The sequence below is a fragment of the Rutilus rutilus genome (assembly GCF_951802725.1).
Source record: "Rutilus rutilus genome assembly, chromosome: 8".
Lineage (NCBI taxonomy): Eukaryota > Metazoa > Chordata > Actinopteri > Cypriniformes > Leuciscidae > Rutilus > Rutilus rutilus.
In genome coordinates, this window is record NC_140222.1 from 30,301,658 (window position 1) to 30,316,152 (window position 14,495).

General features: G+C 35.9%; 1 protein-coding gene across 1 annotated transcript; it reads right to left on the bottom strand.

Annotated features, from left to right (window-relative positions):
• Window positions 1–8,587: 8,587 nt before the first annotated feature.
• LOC311296154 (complement factor H-like) lies at window positions 8,588–14,109 on the bottom strand. Its single transcript, XM_084417835.1, has 8 exons — window positions 13,982–14,109; window positions 13,211–13,387; window positions 12,974–13,129; window positions 12,664–12,843; window positions 11,358–11,549; window positions 11,059–11,250; window positions 9,047–9,232; window positions 8,588–8,884 (listed from the first exon to the last, which is right to left on the bottom strand). The coding sequence occupies exons 1-8, from the start codon at window positions 14,049–14,051 to the stop codon at window positions 8,679–8,681; spliced, it is 1,359 nt and encodes a 452-aa protein (XP_084273961.1). The 5' UTR covers window positions 14,052–14,109; the 3' UTR covers window positions 8,588–8,678.
• Window positions 14,110–14,495: the final 386 nt, after the last annotated feature.

Sequence of the window (14,495 nt, forward strand, 5' to 3'; positions counted from 1 at the left end):
GATGCGTATTTGTCATTTAGACACACCAAAAGCAAAGTTATTTTTGAGAAGTCAGACTTCTTGAGTCATATTTATGCAACATATGAACATGAAGCAAAGGGCAGGTTCCAAAATAATTGCCATGTTCGAATCTGAACTCTGTAGCTTAATCTGTTTATGTTTTTAAGATTCACAACACTTTCAAACTTTTAAATATTGCAATGGTCAAATGTGTCCAGTAGAATTGAGCAATCTATTGAACTGATAAAAAAAAAAAAAAAAAGAAGAGTATGACACTTAAAGTATTTGACATTTTGGTTTTCTCTTATGGCTAGATGATACATTATACCTTATACCTCCTCCTGTCACATTACAAAAAAAATAATAAAAAAAATAAAATAATTTTGGAAATGTAAAAGCTGGATGTCATTTACTGGATCTTACTAGACTTTTGGTAAACACAGAATTGTTAAACTCAAAGGTCTTTATTTGCAAATGGCTGTCATGTGATAACAGATTCTTGGCAAATAATGAATATGGTTTTTTTTTTTTTTTTTTTGAAAAAAACAGTTCTTAACCTTCAGAAATTGTTGACTGTGAACATAAATATCAAACTAAATATAAGGAGTTGTTTTATTTCCTGAGGTTTGTGATTTTTGAAACCCTATTACCAGAATTTGAGACATGTTTATATACTAAAAACCCTGAATTGAATAGAATATTTTACATCAATAAGCATTGCATAAACGTCAAAATTAAAAGCTTGGTTTGTAGTGTACTGATAAACCTATTTTTATTTTTGTAGGGATTAAATAACTTGATTAACAGAGTTGAAGGTTTAGCTTACTGAATGCAGTCAACACTATGTTTGTAAAAAAATATATATATATATATAAAAAATGGAATGCGATTATTGGTCTTGTTCCTGTTATAGAAAGCATCCAAATTATGTCACAATTTTAACCTTTTTTCTCCCCTCAAAATACTGGGTAACTGCTAAATATCTACTTCCAGAATCCCTTAATCAACTGCACCACCAAGTGGTCCCTGTGTAAAGTAGAAATTTATGGTTGTATTTATTATTTTAAATTATACACCAAGTTTTTCAAGTGTATCGACTGCGACAGACAAAAAGATTGTCAGCAATTTCATCAGAACACACAGTTTTTACAGTTTTTTACGATTGCTATGACAGATTTTTCAATACTTTTAACAATTTTCCTAAACTCTTAACACACCAACACACCTAAAACACACAATTGGCAAAACGGTTAATTTCATGCTCAAAATCACACATTGTAAACTAAACTCAAAACTAATTTTCAAAATACAATAATACACTAACACAATACACTATGTCTAACAAAACACTGCAAACATGTTTCAAAATCAAATAATTATTCAAAACACTAAAACATGTTCTCTTCCAACAGGAACATTTAGTCAATCATAACACAATGACAAAAAAAACTCTATCATCAGCTGAAATTACAGAAACTGCATTATTTTATGTGTCAGGTATGCCCTTATACAACAGACAGTATATTGTATTGATCATAGATTGTGTTTTGCACTGCATTTTATTTTTTATTTATTTTTTTTTAGCAGAAATTCAATACAACAAAATAAATGCCCATTCTTAGACTATCTTTATAGAATGTACGGTTTATGAAAAAAAGAAGACAGAGACAGAATTGCTGCAGTAACGGCTTTATTTGCAACAGGACATTTCTGCAAGATAACAAAAATATGCAATCTAGCTACCATTTACAGTATTACTGTATGTGAAAATACAAAAAATACAAACAGAAAAAGCCATCTTCTAATCTGCCCGGTCTTCTGCATTTGTTCACGTTCTCATCCACATCACACCTGATATCTTCCCTGGCAAGGCATCTTGGGAAGAATCTTTTGGCTTGCCTTATCCTGGTAGTGTTCAGCTGAGGTCTTGGTATGCAGCATCTTTTGCATACAGGAGGGACATTTGGTCCTGTGGACGATGGTCAAAAACCTTCCATCTCCAGGCTGAGAAAACTCCTCAATGGGGTTGAGGAAAGGGAAGTAAGGGGCAAGGAAAATGGACATCATCCTCTGATGGGCGTCAAACCAGGCTGTGACTGCACAGGAATGGTGGAATGCCACATTGTCCCATATTTGCATAACTTCAATCAGTTGTTTCTCAGTAGCAATAGAATAAAATACAGGGGATGTATTTGTGTTTCAATTCACAATATAAACAGCTGTTTACCTTGACTTTAGCCTGTAAGGTTAGGTTTAGAACATGGTGTTACCTGTTCTGACATACAGGGTTAAAGCATTGGTAAATTTGGCAGTAAAAGTTTTGGTCTTGTTTGAGCTTGTGTGTAAAAGAAGTTCAAGCATTTTAAATTTGTGTTAACTGTATGCATTTTGTGTTAAAGCAACAAGAAATGTGTTAATTGTATAGCTTACACAGGCGGATGTAGTGCCTGTAGAAAATCTGTCATAACAATCGTTAAAACTGTAATACTTATAGCAAAACCACTCACTGAGTTTGCAAAACTAAAAGCACAAATACTGCTTTGCACTCAGTTTGCAATTTTGTAAAACACACTTTGCAAAACTGTTGGTACAATCCACTGCACAGCACTCTTTTTGCGGAACTGTAAACACAACTCACTGCTTTACACTCAATTTCCAAATGATCAACACACTCCTAGCAAAACTATACACATGTATGGCTATTATTTACACTATTTTGCCAACTGTCTGGCACACTGTCACATGTGAAAACTGTTTTAGATAATTAGTTCACTTTGCAATCAGCCTAAGCACTATAAATAAGCCACAGGTAAGCTGTCCGTGTGGAGTACAATGGAGGGAGCAGGAAGAGTGGAAGAGGACGTGGAGGAGAAGAAGTAGGAGGAAGAGGAGGAGGAAGAGGACGCGGAGGTGAAGAGGAGGAGGAAGAGTAGGAGGAAGAGGACGCAGAGGTGAAGAAGTAGGAGGAAGAGGAGGAGGAAGAGGATGCAGAGGTGAAGAAGTAGGAGGAAGAGGAGGAGGAAGAGGACACAGAGGTGAAGAAGTAGGAGGAAGAGGAGGAGGAAGAGGACGCGGAGGTGAAGAAGTAGGAGGAAGAGGAGGAGGAAGAGGACACAGGTGAAGAAGTAGGAGGAAGAGGAGGAGGAAGAGGACGCGGAGGTGAAGAGGAGGAGGAAGAGGACGCAGAGGTGAAGAAGTAGGAGGAAGAGGAGGAGGAAGAGGATGCAGAGGTGAAGAAGTAGGAGGAAGAGGAGGAGGAAGAGGACACAGAGGTGAAGAAGTAGGAGGAAGAGGAGGAGGAAGAGGACGCGGAGGTGAAGAAGTAGGAGGAAGAGGAGGAGGAAGAGGACACAGAGGTGAAGAAGTAGGAGGAAGAGGAGGAGGAAGAGGACGCGGAGGTGAAGAGGAGGAGGAAGAGGACGCAGAGGTGAAGAAGTAGGAGGAAGAGGACACAGAGGTGAAGAAGTAGGAGGAAGAGGAGGAGGAAGAGGATACAGAGGTGAAGAAGTAGGAGGAAGAAGAGGAGGAAGAGGACACAGAGGTAAAGAAGTAGGAGGAAGAGGAGGAGGAAGAGGACACGGAGGTGAAGAAGCGAGAAGGAGAGGACGACAAGGGCACGGAGGTGAAGTTAGAGGAAGAGGACAAGGAGGAGCAAGAGGAGGATGAGGAGGGGGAAGAGGAAGGGTAAGAAGAGGAAGAAATAGAATTATTGATGACATCAGAGCTACAGAAGTGGACCATGTAATCAACCATGGAATGACCCTGAGGGAAGCTGGCCAACGGGTTCAGCCTAACTTGAGCCGCTACACTGTAGCAAGCATCATAAGGACATTTCGAAATGAGAATCGGTTAGTACAGTCACTTTGCACTAAGTTTTGTAGCACTGCCATACTCTAATGAGAAAGACAACAATACCATACATGTAAAAATACTGAAATTGTTACTTTACAGAATTGATAGACGTCCAGATGCTGGGGGCAGAGGAAGAATGTTCACTGCAGAATAAGAGACCCATATAGTCAATATGGTGATTGCAAATAATTCCATAAGGCTACGAGAAATACAGCAGCGCATAACTGAGGATGACACCACCTTCCAAAACATACACAATGTGAGCATTTCTGTATTATCTCGTGTACTTGCCCGCAACAGAATCCGAATGAAAAAAATCTACAGAGTCCCTTTTGAAAGAAACAGTGAACGTGTAAAACAACTGCGATATGACTATGTGCAGGTAAGCTATAGTATCATTGGTACTGAATCTGGAAGTGCATACTGTAGTGCTGTGCATGGGCCTGCTGTGCTGCATTTGGTTTGTCTTGTCCAGAGAGTGATGGAGCTATAGAGGCAGATGCCATGGGTCATGAGCTTCTCTTTGTGGATGAGTCGGGTTTTAACCAAGGAGACGTGGCAGGAACATTATTAGACACCGTGCCATAATCAATGTCCCAGGACAACGTGGTGGTAACATAACTATATGTGCAGCTATAAGTCAAAATGGGGTTGTTCACCATCATGCAACCCTAGGCCCATATAACACTGCACACATTATTACATTCCTGGACACCTTACATGACATGCTCACTAATGTTCAGAGACCAGAGCAGACCAGATACGTCATCATATGGGACGATGTTAGTTTCCATAGGGCTGCTTTGGTCTGCAACTGGTTTACAGATCACCCACTCTTCACTGTACTCAACCTCCCCCATATACTCTCCATTCTTGAATCCAATTGAAGAGGTCTTCTCTGCCTGGCGCTGGAAGGTCTATGACCGTCATCCCCATCACTGCATAGCTCTTTTACAGGCAATGGAGGAGGCATGTGGGGATATTGACCAGGCATCATGTCAGGCCTGGATACGCCATTCCAGAAGATATTTTCCCCGGTGCCTTGGACTAGAGGACATTGCATGTGATGTAGACGAAATTTTGTGGCCGGACCCAGAGAGACGACATGATGTAGACTGATTTTTATTTTTATTTTCAGTGAAATTACTATTTTGTCTTTTGACTTGAAAAAAAAAAACACTTGTGTTTGTTTTGATGTGTGTAAATAAACACCAATACTTGAAGTTTGGATCCCTGTATGTTTACAGAACTATGACAAAAGCATGACCTCAAACTGACATAGCCTACCTTGTGCACAGAGAAAGCAAAAGCCAGATGTGTTTTTTATTCATACCATCAGTGTGTAGTTGGCGCATTGTGTGCTTATTAATGTAATGGCTTGTGTTAACTGTTTGATACAAAAATACCATTTTTACGAAGGTTTGAAGAGTTAAGCAAGGTTTATTAGCTTATGCAAGAGAACTACAATGTTTTGCTGATTTGGTGAAAGGTTTTCTTATTTGTGTGTAGAGTTTTGCAAAAATAGCCAATAGTTACAACAAATGTGCTTACAGTTTTTTACAATCGCTATGACAGATTTTTCAATACATTTAACAAGTTTCCTAAACTCTTAACACACCAACACACCTAAAACACACAATTGGCAAAACGGTTAATTTCATGCTCAAAATCACACATTATAAACTAAACTACAAAACTAATTTTCAAAATACAATAATACACTAACACTATACACCATGTCTACCAAAACATTAACACATGTTCTCTTACACCAGGAACATTTAGTCAATCATAGCACAATGTCATAAAAATCACTAACATCAGATGGAATTACAGAAACTGCATTATTTTATATGTGTCAGGTCTGCCCTTATACAACAGACATATTATTCTATATATATATTATACTATCTATTATATCTATAGATATTGTATTGATCATAGATTGTGTTTTGCACTGCAGTTTCTTTTGAAGTCTCTCTACATTTTTGTTTTGTTTGTAATGTAAATGCATTTTGTTGTTTTTTTTTTTGCAGCAGAAATTCAATACAACAAAATAAATGACCTTTCTTAGAGTAGCTTTATGGAATGTATGGTTTATGAAAAAAAGATGACAGAGACAGAATTACTGCAGTAACGGCTTTACAGTTTTTTACAATCGCTATGACAGATTTTTCAATACATTTAACAAGTTTCCTAAACTCTTAACGCACCAACACACCTAAAACACACAATTGGCAAAACGGTTAATTTCATGCTCAAAATCACACATTATAAACTAAACTGCAAAACTAATTTTCAAAATACAATAATACACTAACACAATACACCATGTCTACCAAAACATTAACACATGTTCTCTTCCACCAGGAACATTTAGTCAATCATAGCACAATGTCATAAAAAACACTAACATCAGATGGAATTACAGAAACTGCATTATTTTATATGTGTCAGGTCTGCCCTTATACAACAGACATATTATTCTATATATATATTATACTATCTATTATATCTATAGATATTGTATTGATCATAGATTGTGTTTTGCACTGCAGTTTCTTTTGAAGTCTCTCTACATTTTTGTTTTGTTTGTAATGTAAATGCATTTTGTTGTTTTTTTTGCAGCAGAAATTCAATACAACAAAATAAATGACCCTTCTTAGAGTAGCTTTATGGAATGTATGGTTTATGAAAAAAAGAAGACAGAGACAGAATTACTGCTGTAACGGCTTTATTTGCAACAGGACATTTCTGCAAGATAACAAAAATATGCAATATAGCTGCCATTTACAGTATTACTGTATGTGAAAATACAAAATATACAAACAGAAAAGGCCATCTTCTAATCTGCCCGGTCTTCTGCATTTGTCCACATGTTCTCATCCACATCACACCTGATATCTTCCCTGGCAAGGCATCTTGGGATGAATCTTTTACAGTAACATGCCTTATCCACCCCTGGCAGTATTCAGCTGTGATGTCTTGTATGCAGCATCTTTTGCATACAGGAGGGACATTTGGTCCTGTGGACTATGGTCAAAAACCTTTCATCTCCAGGCTGAGGAAACTCCTCAATGGGTTTGAGGAAAGGGAAGTAAGGGGCAAGGGAAATGGACATCATCCTCTGATGGGCGTCAAACCAGGCTGTGACTAGACGGGAATGGTGGAATGTCACATTGTCCCATATTTGCATAACTTTAATCAGCTGTTTCTCACTAGCAATGGAATAATGTGAAAATACAAAATATACAAACAGAAAAAGCACCAGAAGAATAATAAAAAAAAAAAAAAAGATCTTCTAATTATTTGCATAATTCAATCAGCTGTTTCTCAGTAAGAATATAATAAAATACAGGGGATATATTTGTGTTTCAGTTCACAATATAAACAGCGGTTTACCTTGACTTTAGCCTGTAAGGTTAGGTTTAGAACATGGTGTTATCTGTTCTGACATACAGTGTTAAAGCATTGGTAAATTTGGCAGTAAAAATCCATTGTTTTGGTCTTGTTTGAGCTTGTGTGTAAAAGAAGTTCAAGCATTTTAAATTTGTGTTAATTGTATGCATTTTGTGTTAAAGCAACAAGAAATGTGTTAATAGTATAGCTTACACAGGCGGATGTAGTGCTAACTGTGTTAAGAGTTTTGGAAAATTGTTAAAAGTATTGAAAAATCTGTCATAGCAATCGTAAAAAACTGTATTTGCAAAAGGACAGATAACAAAGATAACAAAAATATGCAATATAGCTGCCATTTACAGTATTACTGTATGTGAAAATACAAAAAATACATACAGAAAAGGCCATCTTCTAATCTGCCCGGTCTTCTGCATTTGTCCACGTTCTCATCCACATCACACCTGATATCTTCCCTGGCAAGGCATCTTGGGAAGAATCTTTTACAGTAACATGCCTTATCCACCCCTGGTAGTGTTCAGCTGTGATGTCTTGTATGCAGCATCTTTTGCATACAGGAGGGACATTTGGTCCTGTGGACGATGGTCAGAAACCTTTCATCTCCAGGCTGAGAAAACTCCTCAATGGGGTTGAGGAAAGGGAAGTAAGGGGCAAGGAAAATGGACATCATCCTCTGATGGGCGTCAAACCAGGCTGTGACTAGACGGGAATGGTGGAATGCCACATTGTCCCATATTTGCATAACTTCAATCAGCTGTTTCTCACTAGCAATGGAATAATGTGAAAATACAAAATATACGAACAGAAAAAGCACCAGAAGAATAAAAATAAATAAATAAATAAAAAGATCTTCTAATTATTTGCATAATTCAATCAGCTGTTTCTCAGTAAGAATAGAATAAAATACAGGGGATATATTTGTGTTTCAGTTCACAATATAAACAGCGGTTTACCTTGACTTTAGCCTGTAAGGTTAGGTTTAGAACATGGTGTTATCTGTTCTGACATACAGTGTTAAAGCACTGGTAAATTTGGCAGTAGAAATCCATTGTTTTGGTCTTGTTTGAGCTTGTGTGTAAAAGAAGTTCAAGCATTTTAAATTTGTGTTAATTGTATGCATTTTGTGTTAAAGCAACAAGAAATGTGTTAATAGTATAGCTTACACAGGCGGATGTAGTGCTAACTGTGTTAAGAGTTTAGGAAACTTGTTAAATGTATTGAAAAAACTGTCATAGCGATTGTAAAAAACTGTAAGTCATCAGAAAAAAAACTGTAAACATGTTGCTTTTATCATTTAGTTTTAATTGCAAGAATTCAAAACAGAGAAACTGAATTGGGAAAAAGGATTTATTTAGATTTTTTATTTGTATTTTTTTTATTAGTAGTACAGCTGATGCATCAGTGATGTTTTATTCTCCTTGTCTCACACACTCAGGCAAATTCATCTCTCCATCATTACAGTATTGTATTAGGGGGATACTGCCTATTAAATATTTGCCCCACTGACATGCAAAGGTGATTTTATCCTCATGTGGTGAGAATATCTTTTGCCGTCCACCCCATCGCAGCTCTATACCTCTTTTATCCATTTCCTCCACCGTCACTGAACAAGGCTCTGAAACAAACAACATCTCACTGTCACTGTTACAATATACATTCATTGATTCATCAGAACCAGAACAACTACAAGATTACATCAAACTTACAAAAAAAAAAAAAAAATACAGTTAGAAAAGCCTTACATGCCTTTGATGTATGGTTTAGTGTTCATACTTACTCAAACACTTAATATTCCCTCTCCATTCGCCTTGTTCACAGGTCATGTATTTGGAGTAGGGGTGACGCTGATCCAGTGTGTATTTATTAAAGCAGACGTATTCAACACTATCCCCTGAATTGTATTCAGGTTTTGTCATTTCTGTTGTATCTGCAAAGTCTACTTGTGGTGGTCGCTCACATTTCCCTGAAGGCAAAGCAAAGTTATTTTTTTTATTTTTAGATCACCACAAAAATTGACAAATGACATTAATAAACCTCAATATTAGCCACAAGCCTTTTTATGACCTTCAACCATAGAACATGATTTTATGTAATGAACATTACTAAAATGAGAATTTGGGGTCTTCTTTTAAATGTTTTAAAAAATGCCTGTCTGTATTGAAGAGATCTGTGGATATTTCTATATAATATATTATAACCAAATCTAAATTTGAGTCAGAAGTTGCGGTTATGCATGTAAAGCTCATCGCCACAGTGCTAGTGCGTAGCTATGCTGTTGCTAGGTTATTCTGGGTGGTTGCTAGGACATCTTCTTGGCCCAAATCAAGAGAGATGATGTGTTGATGAATTATGTATCAAAGTTGAGCATTTGCTTTAATATGAGCAATAGTGATGCTTGCAAACACTGCTAATAAAACTCAACTAAACCTGTGAACCTTACCTTATGCAAAGAAAATATATTTCGTTATATATGAATGATCAGTATATTAAACGATTTAATGACATATTTGAAAATGTTCAGAATAATATATTGTGCTAATATATCACCATATATTGAAAAATACATAAGGAATTGCCTTATATGTGAATGTAAATATGTGACAATATATTTACTATTATATCATAATGTTTGTAATTTTATATTCAGTACACTTCATAATATATAGATGTAAGATATGGTACGGCATGCATGTGAATAAATATATTGCAGATATATTTACTCATGCAGTATAAACACACATAGGCTTTATAGAGAAATATATAATGTATTACTTTTCTTATATTTTATAATTATTTAAATGTTTCATATTTTCAATCTAAAAATAAAATAAAAATAATTAAAAAAACACATGCACACCTGCATGTACTAAAGTATTTAGCAAAGACACTATTCACTGTGCAGAGGAGTGCACAGCCATTACTTTTTAAATATAGTAACATATAGAGCCCTATTTTAACGATCTAACGCATGGTCTAAAGTGCATGGCGCAAGTGCACTTAGTGCGTGTCCAAATCCACTTTTGCTAGTTTAACGACGGGAAAAGTGGTCGGCACGCCCGGCGTATGGTCTAAGAGGGTTGTCCCTATTCTCTTAATGAGTAATGGGTGTGTTTTAGGCTTTACGTGCGTTAACTTAAACTAATCAGAGTCTTATCTCCCATTCCCTTCAGACCAGCACGCACATGGGTGCACATATGCTATTTAAACAATGCGGCGCAGGCCGTCAAAACATTTGCCTGGCGCTACATTGCGCTGGGTGTATGATAGGGCTCATAGTCTTAATGGTGTTTTGCCAATTATTGTCAACCTAACCACAGGCTCTACTCTTCAGCACAATAACCCCAAAACACATAACAGAAAACCTTTTACATTCCAAAATAACAGAACATTAAATAGCAGAAACACATGAAATAACACTTAATTGTAAAATGTACTCTTCTTTTACAGTCAGTAGCAAAGCATGCTGGGAACTAGAAATCTGCCGCAACTCATTCCGTGAATGTGTGTATATATGCGTGTACATACATTCACATTTATATGGGAACATGCATGTGAAATATATGTACACAATAAAGGATACAACTTTATGAATATTACATGTAATGCTGTTTTTGCCTTAATTTCTAAATATTTTATATGTATAAATATATAGCCATACATGGTCAATGCATATATTGCAGTATATTGAAAAATATAAGGACTACTTTCCCATTTATGGAAATGTATTATGTAATATATCACATTATATTTTGCAGTATATTCCCATATATTTATGTTCTTAAGGGTTACCTCCTACACATTTAGGAAATGGCTCGTCCCATTCTCCAGTTCGCAAGCAGGAGATTTTTTTCCGTCCTTGTAATTCTGATCCCTTCCCAACACATGAAAGAGTTATTGTGCGTCCAGGTCTGATTGAAACCTCAGGCCCCGGGTGTCCGTCTGATCTCATGTTTACTGGCAGGTTTGCGACACACATTACCTCTAAAGAACATAAAGATTTGATAAATCAAACATCCTCCATGTGAACAACAGATCTGTCATTGATCTATCTTTGTCCAATCCAAGGCTTTTGTCGTCTGTGTCCTTACCTTCACATTTAGGGAAAGGGCTGCTCCATTCTCCATTTGGCAAGCAGGAGATTTCACTCTGTCCTTTTAATATCAGCTCTTGTCCATTGCATGAAAACATTAACTTGTGTCCAGGTTTGACTGAACCCTCAATATCAGGTAATCGCTCTATTTTTAAGTCTTCCACTGCTGTGTTTAGAGGACATGTTACCTCTAGAGAAAGCAGACATTAGATCACATATTTATCCACACAGAAGCTTTTATACCTTTTGTGGCCCAGTGTTCAAGAGTAACTATGCTAATTACTTTTGCAAAAGTAGTGGTTTAGCATAACAACATTTTTGTCATATATTCAACAAGCAGCGTTACAGCCAAGAAAACTGAGCTAAAAATGGAGTATACTGTACATCTATCCCTAACAACCTCATGAAAAATTCAAGATAATATAATACAATATACAATATAATGGTATCCTGACTAAGGTCTGTTAGCTTGTGAGAGATTTGTGATACAAATAAATTAATAAAACAAATTACATTTTTCCACTTAATTCACCATCAGTCCCAGCTGATGTTTTTCATGTATCTAGTACTCTTTTACCATTATGTAAGTAAATGTGATTTTTGATTCATTCAATTTTAAGTGACTCTCTTAAATTTTCACTCCACTTTCTTCTGGAATTTCATTGAATAGCTCTATGCACTTGTGTCTCAGAATTTCTTTATTTTCATACTCGTATCTTTCTCATGTGCCAAAAAAACAAAACAAGAATGTGGAGAGAGACTGTGGAGTTAGATTTCCCTCATTAATAGCTTCAGATGCATTCAGGTGTGTACATTATACTTAGTGTCCCTACTACTTTATTTAAAGAGTTGCTATCATCATTTGGTTTAGCGATTTCACCAAGGATTATTGTGACCATTTTTAAATCTCTCAATCCTTTTTCTCAGGTTAGAAAACTTTTTTATAAGAAAGGATTATAGCACAATGGCACTAAAACACTCATTTGATTTTGTTTCTAGAGAGCATTTGATTGGACGTAAAACTGTGTAGCGCAGGATGAGTCATCCAGCATATATCAGCTAAAACTGATAATGTTTAACATTACAATAACATATTAATCTAGTGCACGACTAAACTCAAATTATGATTTTACTGAGTCTTCAAAGCAAATTGATTTTATAATTATTATTGTCCCCACCACAAATTATCTGTGGTCAAATATCTAACAGTCTCTCTTCATTTTCACATACAAGATTTTTTTATTTTTTTTACTAATCTGTAAGACGTTTTAAAAGTCAGTTATCATCACCAATCAAAATCTTACCTTCACATGTTGGTGGTTTCCCCCAAATTTCATTGCGGCAGAAAACAGTTTTTTCCCCATTCATTAAATATGAGCTTCGACATTCATATGTTACACTAGATCCATGTGCATAAAATTCTTCAGGTTTAGATGTTATGAATGCATATTCCACCTTTGGAGGAATGACACAATGCCCACCCACTAAAAAAGAAATGTATGGAAATTCATGACCTCCAATCAGACTGAGATTAACATTGTCAATAGATTATATTTTCCACTATAAGCTGTCGCTGCTCCTCACAAAAATACAATAAGAGTTCGAGAAGCTCACCCTCACAAACTGGTTTCTTCCATATACCATTGATACATGTTATGAAGGTTTGACTTGATATGAACCCTGGATCACATTCCACTTCAACAGTTCCATGAAGGCTTTGCTTTAGTTTTCCATGGTGAACACTGGGAAAAGCACCACATTCTTCCTCCCCTGTAAAGACAGAAAACAGGAAACACATTTCAGTACACTATCATTCGTCTAACACCTGAGACTGACAATAATAAAACTCACGGATGCACCGAGGTTCTTCAGACCAAGAGCCTTTGCTGCATGTCACTGAATCCCACCAGTTCCCAGTGAAGGGTTTATAACCCGTGTTGCAGGAGTAAAATATTTCTTCTTCATTGGAGGGGTGGCTGTATGTGAACCCGTTTTCCACAAATAGATCACGGCACGATCTCTGCTTTGCTGCGAGGAAACAGTTTAAAAACATAAAAATTCTGATCTCATATATTTTTGAGTCGTCATTATGCAGATGTATAATGATTTGATTGGATATTGAAAATGTTCAAGATAAAGGCAAATTCAAAGACAAAAACAAAAACTTCCAAGGAAGCATAAACTCGTAGAAAGGGACATTATTATCCCACCCATGAGCTCTGATTGATTTCATTTGCGTTTCATTTAAAAACTGTGAACACAATGTTTTTACACTTTTTTATATATTTTTGAAAGTATTTTTTACTTATTTTTTTAAGTACAATATAATCTGATATGACCTGTCATGCAGTTCACTATCACTGTTTCAATATCAGCATATTAAGATTTTTAAACTGGTTTTATGTTTTCATATTTAATGTTTTTTCAAAGATATTATGAGAAGCACAAACATCACACAACGACACATTAAATGCTGAAGTACTTGCACAACTAGTCAACACTCTCTAGAGCTACAGTTAAATGTTTTGGGAAGTGCGTATAATATAACATTCATGTTCACTTCAATAAAATCTACATGAAAAAAAAAAAAAAAAAGTACAAAAAACAACAAAAAGCACTTACCTTGACATTGGCCACAATTAAAGAAAAACAACCAAAAGAAGAAGCCGAGGAGTTTTACGGGAGCTCTCATTTTGATCTCAATTCACAAGTATCTTTGTTGGTCTGTCTCTGATACTCTGATACTGATACTGTTTGGGGATCAACAAGTTAATCATTTACCAAAGTCAAAGAACGGTTTTGCTTACACATGACCACTGTAAATGAAAAAAGAAAATCTTATCTGATGCAGCAATTCCCATTTGTCATTTAGACACACCAAAATACAATTTACTTTAGAGAATTCAGACTTCTTGAGTCATATTTATGCAAAGGGCAGGTTCCAGAATAATTGCCATGTTTGAATCTGAAATCTGTAGCTTAATCTGTTAATGTTTTTCACTGGATCATGTTCTTCTTGAATCAAATTATAAAGTACATTATGTGATGAAAGACAGAGCATTAGAAAAGATTGAGATTGAAGAAGATTCACAACACTTTTTAACTTTTGGACATTGTAATGCAAAATGAATATGTA